Source organism: Aspergillus pseudodeflectus, assembly GCF_044049435.1.
Source record: "Aspergillus pseudodeflectus strain CBS 756.74 chromosome Unknown BJX68scaffold_26, whole genome shotgun sequence".
In the NCBI taxonomy this organism is placed as follows: Eukaryota; Fungi; Ascomycota; class Eurotiomycetes; order Eurotiales; family Aspergillaceae; genus Aspergillus; species Aspergillus pseudodeflectus.
Genome location: NW_027263802.1, coordinates 422,458 through 438,160, shown reverse-complemented (window position 1 = coordinate 438,160; position 15,703 = coordinate 422,458). Strand labels below are relative to the sequence as shown.

The window sequence follows — 15,703 nt, the reverse complement described above, 5'->3', positions numbered from 1 at the left end:
TTTCAACTCCGCCACGAGTACTACTAGTCTCAGACGATTCTCCGGGCGATAGCGGGCTAGAACGGAGTTCAATCTTTGGAAGGAATTCTACCTAGCTTAGAAGACAATCCTGCGCCCGACCTCGTCCAATGAAAATATATTCCAATTTCTTCCAATCATCTCCGCTCCTCTATCCCAGTTTCCCCCCAGACCCGACTGTATTAAGTTCTCCGGAGTATATCAAAACCCCTGAACCGCCCCACCGCTAACCTAAATCGTGTAGCGGAAACCAGGCGAGCCCTCAATGATGCGCTTGCCCTGGTCCGCCTGCTTGTTGGCATAACGGAACCACACGCTTTGAACAACGACAATGACCATGAGGAGCAGATTGCAACTGGATAGCATCAGTACATACTCCATAGAGAGAGTCAATGAACTTACGCAATCGCACACCAGATACCCGGTCGGTAATGAGGCTTGTCCTGTTCGCGGAAGACCAAGCTGCCCGCAATACCACCAATGCCTCCGAAGCCAACGAGCGTGGCGCTGGACAGAGCACGGGTCCACTGACCACGGACATTGTTGGCCTGATACGCCATGACGGCGGGAATATTCGCGTTGGAACCAGCCACGGTAAAGAAGACACCGACGTACTGCGCAGCATTGCTTTTGGCGAAACCCATCATAGGAAGGCCAATGATGCATAGGAGAGCATTGAAGATCAGAACAGGGCCACGGACGCGGTACTTGTCTCCCGCCCAAGCAGTTCCATACATCACGAAACCAGCAGCGACATATGGGGGCGCAACAAGGCACTGAGAGACACCAGTATCAAAGCCCATACCCACGGAGAGGATGATTGGAAGGAAGTATGCAATCGCATAGCTAACGGTCGTCACGCAGCTAGTCTTGTTAGCTAGGGCTTCAACGGTTCTGGGAATGGCAGTGCTTACAAGAAGATCATCGCGAAGCCCCAGATCTTCAAATCAAGTGCCGGCGACAGGAACCGCTTCAGGGTGAAGGGCTCTGCATTTCCATCAGATCGGTCGCGGTTGATGCGTCGCACAATAAAAGCGCACTCCTTCTCGCTGAGGAACCTCCAAGACTTATGAGCCCGATCAGGGAAGTCGACGAGGAAGATTATGGCCAGAATTCCGATGACACCGGTGATCTATCACTGTCAGCAGGAACTCATTGAGAAGATCAGTATACCTACCACGCCCTCAATGATAAAGATCCACCTCCAGCCACCTAGACCTTGAACTCCATCCATCTGCATCAGGCCATAAGCCAAGATACCAGCCAACGCCGAGGCCACACAGCCGATCAGGTAAAAGACGGAGAACCGCTTCTGGACATCATCTGGACTCGTTAGATGGAGAAACTGGGTCCGTGAGCTTGACACTTACATCTCGCGTACCAACTGGACAAGAGATAAACACAGCCAGGGAAGTAACCAGCCTCAAGGAGACCAAGAAGCACACGGCAAGCAACCAGATGATTCCAGTTCTTTGCGAAACCCATGCCCTGAGACAGTTAGCAGGTGCAACGCCTGAAAGAAATTAAGACGTACAATGAGGATGGCTCCCCAAGAAATCACGATACTTCCGAGGAAATAAGTCGGTCCCAGCTTTCTAGTGATCGCTGTGAGGGGAGGCTGGGCGATGATATAAGGGACGAAGAACATAAGGACGACAATCGACTACACTGCGTTAGTAAGTCAACAACAATCGTTGGCGCTCGAACGCACATATCTGAATCCAACATAGAGATGCAGCTCTTCCACCATACTGCCCAGGTAAGTCAGCGAAACAACCAGCAATCCACTAGCAAGAAGGCTTACCCAGCAATGGCAGCATTACTCAAGTTGGTACGATCCATGAGCGAAACACAGTACGCAAGGCCGGTAATCGTAACAAGACGAAGATCAACGCGCCGAATAATCCGCTTCTGCTCCTCAGGCGAGTACTCCTCATCATAGTCCAGCGCATTCAAGGCGGGCAGGTTTGCATTCTCGATCTTCTCCACGCTGGAGCGCTTCTCATCAGCGAACGAGGCCATTTTGGCAGTAGGGAAACTCGAAAGTGTCTCTGGAAAGGTGTCGAATGGTCCTAGAGAGAGAGAAAAGAGCGGATGAAACACGAACTGAAGATCAATTGATCCACCAGGGCATGGGGAAGGCTGTTATATACCCACTTTGCGGGAGAAATGACAGATTAATGACTCCCAACCCCAGTTCAAACCCCATGAGCAACTATTGTGCCCACCCCCGTACGAGGTATACCTACCTACCCACTTCCCCCAGTTCACTCACTCATCGCAGACGCCCATAGGACGAGAACCAATGGACCCTTGTCTTCTCACACAGGTGCACAGACGAATACCCATCGAGCCCGAAACCAAAGAAGTTGGGAAGAACAAACATCGGCCCACAGCCCAGAAACCTTCAAACTGCCGAACCTGCTCAACGCAGCAAAAGCCGGCTTGGAACGCAAAAGTGCCTCGGGAACTTCCCGATCCGGTGTAGCTCGAGCATCGGGTTGGAGCGCTGGTGTCGCGTAGTGGCACAGTGAGATGTGTTCATCTCCACGTCGTCCCGAGTTTTTCCCCAGACTGGCGGGGCCAGCGCGCGGGGTGGAATCCACCCATTGCGTTTCCTTCCTCGAAATACCACATCGCCACGGCTTCGTGCACTCACTAGTTGAGAGAAAAAGCGTCCAGTCCAAGGCCCGCTTGCCAAGCTAAAAAGATACCTAGGCAACTCTCGCAGAGCCCATCTTGGCGATTCTTGGCAGCTGGGAATGATTCCTTCGTTGTGTGTTTAATTGGTCTGGAAGTTCTGGTGGCAGTGACCGATGTTCCAGGCCTGTGTTATCTTGTTTCGCTTCGCGGTGTGAGTGGCAGCCACGCCATGCCTGTCAGCTGTTGACTCGCCCCTGTTATTGAGCTAGTCTCAAGCTGAGTTGCGGTGCGAAACTCTGTCCAAGTGCCGCTCCAATCGGCGGGCAACGCTCTTTCCATGTTCCTAGGGACAAGGCTGAGTGCCGATGGTGTTGAGCTCTTCGTTCCGATGAGCGATGGGGCCGAAGCAGTGGCCACGAGGTGCTCACATGGTTCGTGAGCCGACCGCTAAGACTCCGTACGCGGAGTAATCTTGGATGATTCACGCTCGGGCACAGGGTCTCGCTTCAAGCAAAATTAACTATGATATAGGCTAATCAACTTGGAAACGCCGACGCCCATAACAGAAGCATAAGTACATATTATCATCTAATACTAGGACCCTCGCCCCAGACCTATAAAGCCACCATTACATGCCGAACGCATCCTTCCGAGGACCGCACCGCCAGCGCCTTCAACTCCCGAACCTCTCGCTACCTAGTACCTACTACCATGGTAAGTCTAGATTCAGCCTCAACCCCCTACCTGCAGCTCACAGGTGACAGCCCGACTCAACCTCGAGCCAATCCCTGCCCGACAAAGCCCGCACCTCCCCTACCGAAACGACCCATAATCACCCCCCTCCTCCCCACTCTCCTCGGGAATCAACAGTTGTCGCTGCTCCTCATTCTCCGCATCTTCCCGCTGCCTCGCTCGAATCCGGTGCTCAGCCGTCGCCACATAGGCTACGAGTATAAAGCCGACGACGAATCCCGCGCCTGCGAGAAGGATGTTTATGGGAATCGGGTTATCGTGGAATGGGCCGTGGGTTAAGGCGTCGAGGCCGTACTGCGAGAAGTTGACGAGACCCGAGAAGCAGATGATCGTTCCATAGACGCGGCCGAATGTTGCGAAGCCGAAGACCTTTGTTGCGTAGTCGCTGGAGACCTCTTGTTAGTGGATTCGGCTTAGCTTGGCTGTGGAAAGGGGTACTTACGACATGGCTGAGTAGTAGAATGGGCGTAAGAAGACGAAGAGGATAACGGTAAGGTAGCCTGTCCACAACGCCGGTATGGAATTCAGGATTCCGATCACAGTGGTGAGGCATACGATTATGGCGAGTGTGGACGGGACACTGAGATGGTCCAGGATTAACCCAATAAAGGGCGTCGAGAGGACCCCGCCAACTGGTAGGGCAACATCAAAGAAGTGATTGATTTCAACCCCTCGCTCCTCGCCCAGCATATAAGCATACTGATTTCTAACCGTCGCAATAAAATAGTTCATGCGCAGCATCTGCAGCACAGTCATCAAAGTAATCAGCACGAACCACGGCGTGGCCATCTGCTTATGTGCAGGCTGACCGTGCAGCACACCCCACACAGCACTGGCCGCCTGGCGCTCCTCTTCATGCTGTTCGCGTTGTTTCCGCACGTCTTCGTCTCCGAGGACTTTATCGAGTTTGCGAACTTTGTTCTTGCGCCGCTCGGCTCTCTCTTTTCGAATTCGACGAAGTTCATTATAGCTCTCAATTTCATCGTCGGAGTCGTGAATATCCCGGGTTGAATCCTCCGCTTTCTCAAGCTTGACTTCGAGCTGGTGAGGTGTCTGGTAGTCGCGCGAAGGCATGATGGTGATCAACGCAAGGAATATCAATGCAGGCACTAGCGTATATCCCAGGAAGAATTTATCAGGTGTGAATCTCCCACCCGTCGCCTCGAACAACAACCGATAGAATAGATAAATCGCAGCAGAGGCGTCAAAAGCGCCCGTCACGAGCGCAACGATCGTCCCCGCATATTGCGGAAACGCATTCGCGATCCGGAACGAGGGCACGAAGAGAAACGTTCCACCAAGCGCAAGCAAGAAGTTCGCAGCAATGTATCCATCGAAATGCGGGTTCGAGAACGAATAGGCCATCAGCAAGCTTCCTGCAGTCAATAATCCACACGCAACGAACCCGCACACACGCGAGCCATAGCGGTCGAGAATGGACCCGACCGGGAGGGCCGACACATTTGCTGTTATCGAGCCGACGGTGAAGAACAGGTTCAACCTAGAGTTGCACAAGGTGTCAGTCGTGGAACAGCAATCGGCTGCCGGGGTATGTAAGCTTGTACGAACCTGAGCTCCTGCTTGTAGCAGGTATCAAGCTCTCCGTCGAGATCCTCCACTGCACATAGATCTTTGTAGACTCCCTGGGCAACAAGGACAGGTTTCAGCGCTGCGTAGCCAAAGACGACTCCTGACGCGAACCAGCAGGCTAATATCGTGATGGCAACCTGGGCTGGTAACATTAGCACGCGACTCGGATTCGCGTCGTGGGAGGAGGCCTACCTATTCTCTTCGCGGTTGAAACTTTGTACTGAGGGGTCGCAGGCTTATCCTCGATCACCTCGCTATGCGGTGGAAAGGCATTATAGCTGATCTGGCGGTGGATCGGCTCGAGTCCGTCGTAGGTGCCGTCGAGTGTCTCTTGCTGCTCTGGTTCTGGGATGTGGTCCACGCCCTCGATTGCAGAGACATGCTGCACGAGGGACATGTTACGCTAAGTATAGTGAGAGGAAACCCGCCGACTGGGAAGACGCAGAGATTGAAACTGGCAAAAAATCAGGGAAGCGGAAAAAAACTTGGAAGTGAGGAGGAGGGTGGTCTTGTAGTACTCCGTAGTCTCGTGGGGCCGTCGGCTCGGTCGAAACTTCTCGATATGCGGAGTCTGGGCTGGTCTACGCGAAGCTGTCCATCGTCGATAACACCGCATGAAGGAATCGTATGATAAGGGTTTTTTTTGCTCTACCTCGTGGATTGACATACGTCTACGTCCCGTCATGATTATGTGCGAGATAGCTTTTAGCTTTCATTGGCTGTTCCTCTTCTGGGCTGCTTTCCACTGGGTCGCAAGTTGCCGTGGTTGGAATGCGGGGCGACAGAAACGTCCGAAGTATATAAAAAGCAAGCATTAAAGTTGGATAAGACTAAGCCACGTACGGCTTAGAGAGGGTGCATATTATTCGCCTATAATGCTGGCTGTTAAGGGGTGTTATGTCAGTGTGCTCTATCAAATGATTTGGTAGCGAGATGACGTAGAGGGTGAAATGCAGGCTGTGACGTATTGCCGCGATTCCTTTTTAAGATTTCGACAACCACGTTTCCAGAATTCTGTCCAGGAACAAATCTCATCATTCTGGCTGTTTCTCAGGTACTTTAGTAATTCCAACATGGCTTCGCTAACCATCAACGCGCCCGGCGGTGGCTTTCTATACTCCAACTCCAGAAACGCGCGACTCATCATTAGCGCGGAAACCGAGGATTTCGACTCTGAATTCGTGCAGGCATGGCAGAAGGAGGGATTCAGTGTCATCTATGTTCCATTCACAGAGGATGAGAAGGAATACGTCCGTCGCTTAATGGCCGTCAAGGACGGCCTTGGGGTCGGAGACAACTATGGAGTTATTGGTGAGTGAAGTATACCACGAGAAGATGGTCTTTACTAACGTCTACAGCCTTCGGCGACGCTGCTTCTTTCTGTCTGGAATACTATCTCAAGCCAAACAATGTCAGTCGACTTTGCGCATTGGTCTGCTACTATCCAACGAACATTCCGGACACTCGCTCGCGATACCCTCCATCAGTAAAGATTCTCACCCACCTGGCTGGCGACACGATTGACGTCACTACAACTCCAACCCTCCTTGGCCTTCAGGGCAAGAAGAAGCGCACATCCAGACGGATTGATCCTGGTATCGGTACCGGAGAGCGCCTGCACATCGGACACCGCGCGTACACTTACTTCGATGCGCAGCCTGGCTTCGCGGAGGTGGACTTGGATGAGTACAACCGCCTCGCTGCCGATCTCGCCTTTACCCGGACGCTCGATGTACTCCGTTCGGCCTACGGACGCGACACAGACCTGGAAAAGTCCTGGGAGAACCACCTGCAGGGTAAGCCGCCCCAACCACCAACTCTTAGCCTCCACCTCACCTGTCGACAGGCAAATTCTTCTCAATGGACATCAACGAAACTATGGACGAATACGTGACCAACCTCACCCCCAACGTTACATACGGCCCAACCCTAAGCGGCGGCACAGGCACGCGCGCCCTTCGCCGCTTCTACGAGCAGCACTTCCTCGACCACCTCCCCGAATCCATGCACCTCCGCCTTATCTCACGCACCATCGGCGCCGACCGCATCGTCGACGAACTCTTCGTTTCCTTCCAGCACACCCAGGAAATCCCCTGGCTCCTCCCGGGCGTGGGTCCCACCAACAAAAAAGTCGAATTCATCCTCGTCAGCATCGTCAGCTTGCGCTCGGGGAAACTCTACTCAGAGCACGTGTACTGGGACCAGGCGAGTGTTCTCGTCCAGGTCGGTCTGCTTGATCCCAAGCTCGTTCCGCAGGGTGTGCAGGGCGTCGATCGGCTGCCGGTCATCGGACGGGAGTCGGCGCGTCGTATCCTGAATGAGGATCCCGAGGTCGATGAGCCCGCGTTCCATAATCGGTTGATTAACCGCGGGAAGAAGCGGCGCGATAGCAAGGCCGCGAGCAGCGCGCAAGAGAGCCAGGTGCAGTCCGAGGCTGAGAGCACACCGCTAAAGGGAAAGCCCACTGGCGTGGAGAATGGAAGGCAGAATGGTGAGGCCCAGGAGGGAAAGGGAATCCATGATAATGAGACTGAAGCCGAGGCCGATGCCGAGGACGAGGCTGAGACTGAGACTGAGACTGAGACTACCGGTGCTGATGCCAATGGGGCAGAGGAGAATGGTACTCCTGAGACGAAGGAGAAAAGGAACAAGATGAAGAACAAGTCCGATGCATGACTGCGCTACGTGAAACGCCTTTTCGTTATTGTTTTGTATACCCTCTTAATGATTCTCTCTCATCCTTACGTATGATATGTTATGATTGCATGTTATGGCTGCCAGGTTGTTATATTTAGCTTAGCATTTGTCTTCGTGTCCAGTCTGCCTTCTTGAGTATTTAATATAATTCTCCACTTATATACTACAGTTTACTCCGTTCACATTCTTAGCTCCACCTCAAATGCCCAAATACACTCACCACCCCTTCCAAGGAGCCCACGCCTCCCTAACAATATCCGTCTCATCAGCAACAAAATACACCGGAAACGCCGACGCCGTAATACAAGCATGCTGGCACCAAAGCAGCACGCGATCCCCAATCCTAAACGTCTGATCTGCCTTTTCCTCCGTATCAACCTCATTATTATTGACCCCAAGCACAGAGAGCGCCGGTGCGGCCGAGAGTCCCAATATCCCATGCTCCTGACTTGTCCGTACAACAGCCCACTGTGGTCTGTCGATTACGCGGCCGTACCCGGGGAGATCGCTCGTTTCCTTGGAAAGTGCGATTGTGCCCGCGTTGATGAGCGCTTCGTTGCGCTCGGGATAGACGCTGCAGACTTCTGTGAGAACGCGGACGGATTGGGCGGTTGCTGGGATGAGGCCTGTGCAGACTTGTTGGAGGTCGTTGCAGGGGAAGTTTCCTAAGTTTTGTTAGCACTCTTCTCACTTCCGAACGGGGGAGAATCAGGGGGAAAGAGGACAAACCAGCATGCAACTCCAACTCCAACCCCTCAGGCAAAACCTCTCTCAGCGACGAAACAACATGTGCCGTCGGCGTCGACCCAATCGAGACAATGACCTTTCGTCCAGATTCCTTCTTAGACAAAAACTTCGATGCACTAACAACACCCTCAACCTCATCCTTAAGTACACTCGCCGCGGCTTCGCTCGTCCGACACGCATAAGAGTGCCCGGCGTGGCAATAGAACCCGTACAGCTCGACAGCGGGAGACTCCTCTACGCGGCGAACGAGAGACGGGAGTACGGAGGAGGACTTTACGACGCCTGCGCGTCGGGTGCCAACGTCGATTTTGATGAAGACGGGCCAAGAGGCTCTTGTTCCTTGGAACTGTTCGAGAATGTCGATATGTTGCTCGTTGTCGATCATGAGGACGATTTTGAGCGTGTCGGAGAGTTGTGCCAGGCGGGGGAGGACGCTGGGGTAGATGGGCATGCTGTAGAGGCACTTTCCCGGATTTTCTTTAGCAATAGTGGGTATACGGGATTGATGTGACTAGGACTAACCTCATCGAGAACTCCCTCTTTGACGAGAGGGAGCGCACCCTCGATTTCGGGGAGCGTAGAGGCGACAATCTTGCGATAAAGGCCATTGCCGAGCATGAGGCGGGTTACCTCAAGGGACTATTATGCGCATGGTTAGGCTCGCTATCCCTTCTTCTTCATGTAAGTGGAGTATGGAACGGCAAACCTTGAGCGTCTTGACATGCGGGCGAAACGCAATCCCCAAATTCTTAACATCTTGGTGGAGTTGGCTGATATTGCGCTCAATTGTTGGTTTGCTGAGGATGAGAGATGGAGTTGGCAGGTCCGTGACTGGTTTGCCGATGTAAGAGTCGTACCAAGCCATTTCGGCTGAACAATTGAGGTGATTGTTTTGAGTTGTTCGAGTGTGAGGAGAAGAGAGACAGAGGAGGCGAGGGGAGTGGGGGGGATTTATACTCTTCTTATCGTGGCTCGTCTCCGCAAGGAGTTGTCCACCGTCAGGACTTTGCGTATATGCAATTGATATTTGCTTTGTTCACCGTATAGATCTTTTAGGCATAGCACATTAGTCCCGTTGGAAAGGAGAAGATTGAAGCTATACAATCGAGCTCTTGGGTTACTTCAGCCTCGCCAGCTTATCGGTAGAACCTTCTACCGTGCACTATAACGACTCACCGGACGTATAGTATACGCAGTCAAGGCCTTGTTGCTTATTAGAATAATTGTCACAATAATGTCAATTGAGTCATTTGTATGTCAATGTCCCGCATGTCATGGGAAGGCCGCAAGAATGAGTCTGAAGCAAAACGTTTATCGTGATGACTTGGGCGGCTACGTTGCGGAGAAGAATGGTATGGGAGCGGAATGTAATATCAGCCACGACTTGAGCTCTAGAGCTGTTTAAATTAGTTGGACTAACATGTCCGCCGGAAACAAGTAGCAGTGGTTGTCCGGCGGAAAGAGAAATCACTGAGAGGGGAGCGGTGCGGGGTAGCATTTGAGATGAGAGGGAGCGCTTATAGAACCTCCACCTCGACAGGGATCACTGCTACCGCGGTATGGAAGGAAGCCAATGTTGTGTATCGTAATCAACATCTTAGAGAGACACTTTTTACAATCAAAATTCGCCACGCACTCGAACCTCGCGTCGAGGTACTTGGAGAATCTGATTGACGCAGCACCGACACCTCAGGCTGCGCTACCCCACCTCTTATCGCCTTATAAGCCGTCGCCAACGTCGCCGCTCGCCCACCAGATAACGTGTTCTCTCCTACGCCCTCACTTAACAACACAAGATGTCGAACCAAATTCGCACGCTCTCTCCCTCCTCCGGAAAAGTCATCTTCGAGCACCCCGGCGCCTCGCTCGAGCAGGTCGGCCAGATCGCCCAGGCGGCCGAAGATGCCTTCCGCACGTACAAGCTGCTGCCCCTCGCCGATCGGAAAGCCATCATCGCCAAGGCGTTGGATATAATCGATGCAAACAAGGAGACTCTGGCGCAGGAATTGACTGACCAGATGGGTCGGCCGATTTCGTACACCGCTGGCGAGATTGATACCATGCGCAAGCGCGCGGATTATCTGCTTGAGTTGGCGGATGAGAGCCTGAAGAGTGTTCCTGGCAAGGCGGAGAGTGGGTTTAGGAGATATGTGAAGAAGGAAGCTGTTGGGCCGGTGCTCCTTGCGACGGCTTGGAATGTAAGTTAGCTGCTGTATTGCAGAGGCATGGATACTGACCTTGCAGTACCCCTACCTCATCACCATCAACGCTCTCGTCCCCGCCCTCCTCGCCGGAAACACAGTCCTCCTTCGACCCTCTCCACAAACACCCCTCGTCGGCGAAAAGCTAGTACAGTACTTTAAAGAAGCCGGTCTTCCCAATAACGTCCTGCAAGTGGTCCACTTCGGCGCCTGGGAGGTTTTCGACGAGATTGTCAAGATTCCTCAGATCAAGCTGGTTTCGTTTGTTGGTTCTACACAGGGCGGTATCCGTCTGCGCCAGGCAACTGCTGGAAGAATTGTACCACTGAACCTCGAGCTCGGTGGTAACGACCCAGCTTATGTCCGCGCCGACGCCGATCTAGCCTACACGGCTGGACAGGTTGTAGACGGCGCCGTGTTCAACTCCGGTCAAAGTTGCTGCGCGATTGAGCGGGTCTACGTCCATGCCGATGTGCACGATGCTTTTGTAGCTGAAGTGCAGAAGGAGCTTGCAACGTATGCCACCTACGCCTACCCTTCTCGTTACTACAACTAATCCGCGACAGCTACAAACTCGGCGACCCCACCGACAAAGCCACAACCACCGGCCCCGTCATCTCCCATCAAGCAGTCAAGAACATCCAATCGCACATTGATGATGCCCTCTCCCGCGGCGCCGTCGACTCAACACCCAAGAACCCCACATTCGACTCCCTCCCATCCCAAGGAAGCTTCATCGCCCCACGAGTCCTCACAAACGTCTCGCACGATATGCGCGTCATGCGCGAGGAGACGTTTGGTCCCGTCATCCCGATTATGAAGGTGTCGTCCGATGACGAGGCCATCGCTCTCATGAATGACAGCGACTATGGTCTCACTGCGAGCGTGTGGACGAAGGATATCCAAGGTGGCGAGGAACTCATTGAGCGGATTGAGGCGGGTACGGTGTTTGTTAATCGCTGTGATTACCCTAGTCCGGTTTGTCTCCCACACCCCTCATCTAACTAATCATAAGAAGTAGACTGACATAATATGACAGGATCTCGCGTGGGTTGGATGGAAGAATTCCGGTCTCGGATGCTCTCTCGGACCGCAGTCCTTTGATGCATTCTATAAGCTCAAGAGCTTCCACATTCGGGAGACTCATGGCTGAATTATTCGGTAGATTAGACTTTCTTCCACGTGTATAGAGTCGTAATTAATCCAATCTAAGTATACATTCACGGCATCGTAGCGTTTTTGTCAAGTTCCATAACGGAACATCCTTATCTAGGCGCGGGTTCCATCCGTGCGTCCGGTAACATGCTTCTCAGTCTTGCCGTTCTTCTGCAGAATGATCGTTAGCACCGCTTTGGTATGAAAAATGGAGGCGCAGGAGCGACTCACCAGCTTCCGGCTATACTTAATCCCAACACTGTTCCCAGTCTCCTTGTCAAAAGGAACCGGGCTCGAATAATCATGAGTGGCATTCAAATGCCCCCAAGTCTTCTTGACAACATCCAGAATGCCATGGCCACCCGAGCACTTCCCGCTCGTCGCCGGGACAGGCCACTCGTACGTCTTCTCCGCATACGAGCCATCAGAAAGCGGCCCATTGTACGAAACATTCAGGTACAAGTTCGTCGTGTCGACGTCCCAGTTGATGTATCCGACCTTCTCGGCCAGGAAACTGAGCAGGTTCGCGCCGCAGTCCCAGCGGCCCAGCGAGGAGAGACCAAAGTTCGCAGAGAGCGAGGCGATGATACTGTAGTGCGTGTAGAACGTGTCGTCTTCCTTCCCGATGAGGTTCTTGGGGACGGCGCCGCCGAGAAGGAACGTGAAGATGTTGTTGCCGAGCTCGTATGTGTCGTTTTCGTCAAAGGTCAGCATGATCAGGGTATCCTTGGTGAAGTACTCGTTGTCGAGGAGGTCGATGAGGAAGTCCCACGTCCAGGTTCCGGCAAAGGAGATGTTTGTGTCGTGTGCGTCGTTGGTCATGTTGGGTGTGATGAAGGCGTACTGCGGCAGCGCGTGGTTCTCTAGGTCCTCGTAGAAGGAGGTGAAGTTCTTGATCTGCCTAAGACGCGTCGCGTCCTTGGTGACAGAGTCGAAGAGGACCATGGGGTTGTGTTTCCGGACATAGTCGTTTGCTCCCGAGGTCGGGTACCGGAAGCCCTGGTAACCGGGGTAGGGAAGGTGCTCTTGGTACTCGCCCCAGGCGATGTGCTTGGTGTCGAACATGTCGGCGATGGTGGAGACGTTTGAGGGGATCTGGATGAAGTCGTCGTTGTCCATGCCGAAGGTGTCGCCGCCGGCGGAGGCGCAGTAGTTGGGCTCTGAGGGGTGAGTGACGGCCCAGAGGTTGGTGAGGGTTAGACCCTTCTTTGCGAGCTTTGCGAGGTGGCCCTCGTTGGCGGCGGATTCGAAGTCCTAACACCGGCGTGAGTATAGAGGAGTATGAGAAGATAAGGAAAGACGCACGGTGTTCTCCAGCCAGATGTTGATGAAACGCTGGAAGGACTTGCCCTTCGCGTTGGAGACGGGCGAGTGTGGCAGAGTGGTAGCGCGAGCAGCTTCAATCTCTGCTACAGAGGGAGTTTGCTCAGAGGAGGTCTGAGCTAGAGAGAGGGTCAGACCTCCGAGGAGGGCGACAAGAGCCTTCTTGGTATACATGGCGCCGGGGAGTTTGAGATTCACAACGATGGGTGAAGATCGGCGTCTAGAAGACCTGTGAGCTGGAACAGAAAGAAAGACTGTCCAGCATGAGATCGGCGGCCCTTTTATAACTTTACAGGCAAGGGCAAATCCGAGTTGAGTTCATCTCGTTGCTCCCACGCGGGAGTATCTGCTCTAATGCCCTGGCCTCGATTGGTTACATCGTGCCATGACAATCTTCGGGAGCATATCCAAAGGCCCACCTCGCGTAGCTTGTTTAGATGCACGTTGTACATCGATCGCTGTTGACTGGACTAGAAGAGGAGAGATGGAGGTTCTCCAAAGAAACAGTAGAAGGCGAGGGTGGAGAATGCGGGGCCACGTGCGGCGTCGGGGGGCTCTGACTCGACTGCTTTCCCCCTGCAACTCGCGCCTTCAAGGTACCGGGGCACCCGACAAGCTTCCTAAGCATCCACAGCCTGGGATTGGCAGGGATTGGCAAGGCTTATCCACGAGGCATACAGACGGCCATGACCACTTGCCTGATCTCGGTGTCACCCCTCCCACGTGGGCTGGTCTACGGTCAAAACGGCCGAGTTTGCTGATAATGACAGGAAATGTCGGAGATGACAAGAAGATAATAAGATTGCATTTATTCGTCAATATTCATCGCGCCGCTCATAGCACAGCCCGCTCTATGTTCTAATCACTGTGCAAATCTATACTCAGGTGGAGAAACAAATCTAAGCGAAGAACTTGGCCTCGCCATCCTTGGCTTTGCCGGCTCCAACCAGCCTCTTGAACTCCTCTGTGTACACGTTCTTGACAGCAGCACCGTCCTTGCCAGCAATAGTAAGACGCTCGGCCAGAGAAGCGAGCTCCTCGGCGTCAATCTTGCTGATGACGTTGTCGACATCGGTGAGCACAGCGTCGACCTGGGCGGCAGACGGCTCGCCACTCTCGGCAAAGTAGTTGACGTCCTTGACGGAGCCCTTGAGCACACGCTTGTTCTTCTTAGTGGCGTTCTTAGCAGCCTCCTTGGCCTTCTTTGCCTTCTCACGGTCAGCCTTGGCAGCCTCCTCAGCATCCTTCTTGCGCTGTTCCTCCTCAAGACGGGCCTTCTCCTTCTCCTCGACCAGGCGCTTGGCCTCGGCCTCCTTTTCAAGACGCTTCTTGTCCTTGTCGGCACGAGCGGCCTTGCGGAACTTCTTGATACGCTCATCCATAGCGGCGCAGTCGTCGACAAGGTGTCGGAGTCGGGCAGTGTCCTCGGTCTTGCGCTTGCGGCGGGCGTTGGCGTTCTTCTTCTCAACGTGACGCTTCTGGTCACGGTTCTCGTTGTCATCGGGAACATCCTCGTCAAGGTATTCGAACGTACGCCAGCTGTCAAAGTTGTACCAGAAGTTGTAGAAAGCGTCAACCTCCTCAAAGGTGCTGTTGTCGTCACCTAGTTCGGGAACAGGCTGGATCTTGGAGAAACGGCCTTCGGCGCGGAAAACAGGAGCCCAAAGCTTGTAGAAGTTGCCCTTCTGGACTTCCTTCTTGGTGGGGGGCTCGACCTCAGCAGCCTCGTCGACGGAATCGAACTGGCGGCGCTTGACGGGGTCGAGGAGCATCTCGGTGGCCTTTTGGATACACTTGAAGAAGCTGTCGTTCTCGTCGCGGTCGCCGAGGGCGGCCTTCTTATCGGGGTGGTGACGGAGCACCTTCTTGCGGTGAGCACGCTTGATCTGCTCGGGGGTCGCGCGCCAGCGGTGCTTGCTCAAGCCGAGAACAGCGTAGTGATCTTGGCTCTAGAGAGACATTAGATTTGTCCATGACTCGATAATTTGGGATGCATACCTTCCAGTCCTTGGCATCACGCTGGAGCATCATGGGGTCCTCATCCTCAGAGATATCATCATCTTCATCATCTTCGGTCTTCTTGACGTTCTGCTGGGCCTGGATGCGCTCGTCCTCCGAGAAAGTGCGCTGGTGGCGCTTCTATAGAGACATTAGCATTGTCCCGCATTGCAAGAGACAATCAGGGTATATATCGCTTATTGAGCAAGATATATACTTTGAGGAGGTAAACTTACTCTGCGGGCGTGAGCAAGGAAATGAGGACCAACAGGCTCGAGGTTCCTTTGTGTAGCGGCGGAGACCTTGCCAACAGCCTTGAAGTCCTTGTCGGCGCTCCAGTCGGCAGACAGGGCGGGGAGGGTAACGTTAATAACCTGGGCGGAGGACATTTTGAGAATGAAGCCGATGACCAGATCCGAGCTTCGAAGGAGGAGGGGGAGATAAGAGGTAAAAGGATGGACAAAGTGTAGAGGGGATCAACACTGGGGCGCTGAAAATTGAGTGGGCGAGCGAGTTTATTTTTTTCTGCCAACACTCCCCGCCTCGCCTTCACCCAATCAGCGGATGCTTGTTTTCGG

The 15,703-nt window shown here is 53.5% G+C and overlaps 7 protein-coding genes across 7 annotated transcripts; 2 read left to right on the top strand and 5 right to left on the bottom strand.

The window, feature by feature from the left end:
• Positions 1 to 249: 249 nt before the first annotated feature.
• Positions 250 to 2,040, bottom strand: BJX68DRAFT_267803 (putative phthalate transporter; the record flags this gene model as incomplete). Its single annotated transcript, XM_071045915.1, has 8 exons — positions 250 to 373; positions 421 to 882; positions 933 to 1,150; positions 1,196 to 1,341; positions 1,389 to 1,506; positions 1,553 to 1,681; positions 1,730 to 1,769; positions 1,823 to 2,040. The coding sequence occupies 8 exons, from the start codon at positions 2,038 to 2,040 to the stop codon at positions 250 to 252; spliced, it is 1,455 nt and encodes a 484-aa protein (XP_070898271.1).
• A 1,101-nt stretch (positions 2,041 to 3,141) lies between these two features.
• BJX68DRAFT_105018 (putative MFS transporter) lies at positions 3,142 to 5,517 on the bottom strand. The gene is made up of 4 exons (XM_071035803.1): positions 5,197 to 5,517; positions 4,984 to 5,146; positions 3,857 to 4,915; positions 3,142 to 3,799 (listed from the first exon to the last, which is right to left on the bottom strand). The coding sequence occupies exons 1-4, from the start codon at positions 5,399 to 5,401 to the stop codon at positions 3,475 to 3,477; spliced, it is 1,752 nt and encodes a 583-aa protein (XP_070898270.1). The 5' UTR covers positions 5,402 to 5,517; the 3' UTR covers positions 3,142 to 3,474.
• Positions 5,518 to 6,013: 496 nt separating this feature from the next.
• Positions 6,014 to 7,867, top strand: BJX68DRAFT_238941 (dienelactone hydrolase; the record flags this gene model as incomplete). The annotated part of the gene is made up of 3 exons (XM_071040444.1): positions 6,014 to 6,315; positions 6,363 to 6,800; positions 6,851 to 7,867. Coding segments are annotated over exons 1-3 (1,067 nt in total), but the record flags the coding sequence as incomplete, so codon positions are not given.
• BJX68DRAFT_238938 (D-serine ammonia-lyase DSD1) lies at positions 7,868 to 9,897 on the bottom strand. Its single transcript, XM_071040443.1, has 5 exons — positions 9,625 to 9,897; positions 9,155 to 9,544; positions 8,971 to 9,087; positions 8,431 to 8,911; positions 7,868 to 8,366 (listed from the first exon to the last, which is right to left on the bottom strand). The coding sequence occupies exons 2-5, from the start codon at positions 9,311 to 9,313 to the stop codon at positions 7,918 to 7,920; spliced, it is 1,206 nt and encodes a 401-aa protein (XP_070898268.1). The 5' UTR covers positions 9,314 to 9,544; positions 9,625 to 9,897; the 3' UTR covers positions 7,868 to 7,917.
• Positions 9,898 to 9,964: 67 nt separating this feature from the next.
• On the top strand, positions 9,965 to 11,878 carry BJX68DRAFT_238934 (aldehyde dehydrogenase family protein). Its single transcript, XM_071040442.1, has 4 exons — positions 9,965 to 10,646; positions 10,693 to 11,165; positions 11,216 to 11,627; positions 11,689 to 11,878. The coding sequence occupies exons 1-4, from the start codon at positions 10,245 to 10,247 to the stop codon at positions 11,800 to 11,802; spliced, it is 1,401 nt and encodes a 466-aa protein (XP_070898267.1). The 5' UTR covers positions 9,965 to 10,244; the 3' UTR covers positions 11,803 to 11,878.
• Positions 11,879 to 11,918: 40 nt separating this feature from the next.
• Positions 11,919 to 13,698, bottom strand: BJX68DRAFT_276380 (putative acid phosphatase; the record flags this gene model as incomplete). Its single annotated transcript, XM_071048084.1, has 3 exons — positions 13,110 to 13,698; positions 12,036 to 13,058; positions 11,919 to 11,975 (listed from the first exon to the last, which is right to left on the bottom strand). Exons 1-3 carry the CDS (start codon positions 13,299 to 13,301, stop codon positions 11,919 to 11,921), a joined length of 1,272 nt encoding a protein of 423 aa, XP_070898266.1. The 5' UTR covers positions 13,302 to 13,698.
• A 212-nt stretch (positions 13,699 to 13,910) lies between these two features.
• Positions 13,911 to 15,631, bottom strand: BJX68DRAFT_238931 (putative ribosome associated DnaJ chaperone Zuotin). Its single transcript, XM_071040441.1, has 3 exons — positions 15,362 to 15,631; positions 15,126 to 15,266; positions 13,911 to 15,076 (listed from the first exon to the last, which is right to left on the bottom strand). The coding sequence occupies exons 1-3, from the start codon at positions 15,512 to 15,514 to the stop codon at positions 14,027 to 14,029; spliced, it is 1,344 nt and encodes a 447-aa protein (XP_070898265.1). The 5' UTR covers positions 15,515 to 15,631; the 3' UTR covers positions 13,911 to 14,026.
• Between the last annotated feature and the right edge of the window lie 72 nt (positions 15,632 to 15,703).

Coding starts and splice junctions, on each gene's coding strand:
- BJX68DRAFT_105018 (XM_071035803.1), bottom strand. CDS start 5,401: ATGTCCCTCGTGCAGCATGTCTCTGCAATCGAGGGCGTGGACCACATC. Junction 5,147..5,196: donor TTCAACCGCGAAGAGAATAG/GTAGGCCTCCTC, acceptor TAATGTTACCAG/CCCAGGTTGCCATCACGATA. Junction 4,916..4,983: donor TGCTACAAGCAGGAGCTCAG/GTTCGTACAAGC, acceptor GTGCAACTCTAG/GTTGAACCTGTTCTTCACCG.
- BJX68DRAFT_238938 (XM_071040443.1), bottom strand. CDS start 9,313: ATGGCTTGGTACGACTCTTACATCGGCAAACCAGTCACGGACCTGCCA. Junction 9,088..9,154: donor CGCATGTCAAGACGCTCAAG/GTTTGCCGTTCC, acceptor TGCGCATAATAG/TCCCTTGAGGTAACCCGCCT. Junction 8,912..8,970: donor AAGAGGGAGTTCTCGATGAG/GTTAGTCCTAGT, acceptor AATCCGGGAAAG/TGCCTCTACAGCATGCCCAT.
- BJX68DRAFT_238934 (XM_071040442.1), top strand. CDS start 10,245: ATGTCGAACCAAATTCGCACGCTCTCTCCCTCCTCCGGAAAAGTCATC. Junction 11,166..11,215: donor GTGCAGAAGGAGCTTGCAAC/GTATGCCACCTA, acceptor AATCCGCGACAG/CTACAAACTCGGCGACCCCA. Junction 11,628..11,688: donor GCTGTGATTACCCTAGTCCG/GTTTGTCTCCCA, acceptor ATAATATGACAG/GATCTCGCGTGGGTTGGATG.
- BJX68DRAFT_238931 (XM_071040441.1), bottom strand. CDS start 15,514: ATGTCCTCCGCCCAGGTTATTAACGTTACCCTCCCCGCCCTGTCTGCC. Junction 15,267..15,361: donor TCCTTGCTCACGCCCGCAGA/GTAAGTTTACCT, acceptor ATGTCTCTATAG/AAGCGCCACCAGCGCACTTT. Junction 15,077..15,125: donor GTGATGCCAAGGACTGGAAG/GTATGCATCCCA, acceptor ATGTCTCTCTAG/AGCCAAGATCACTACGCTGT.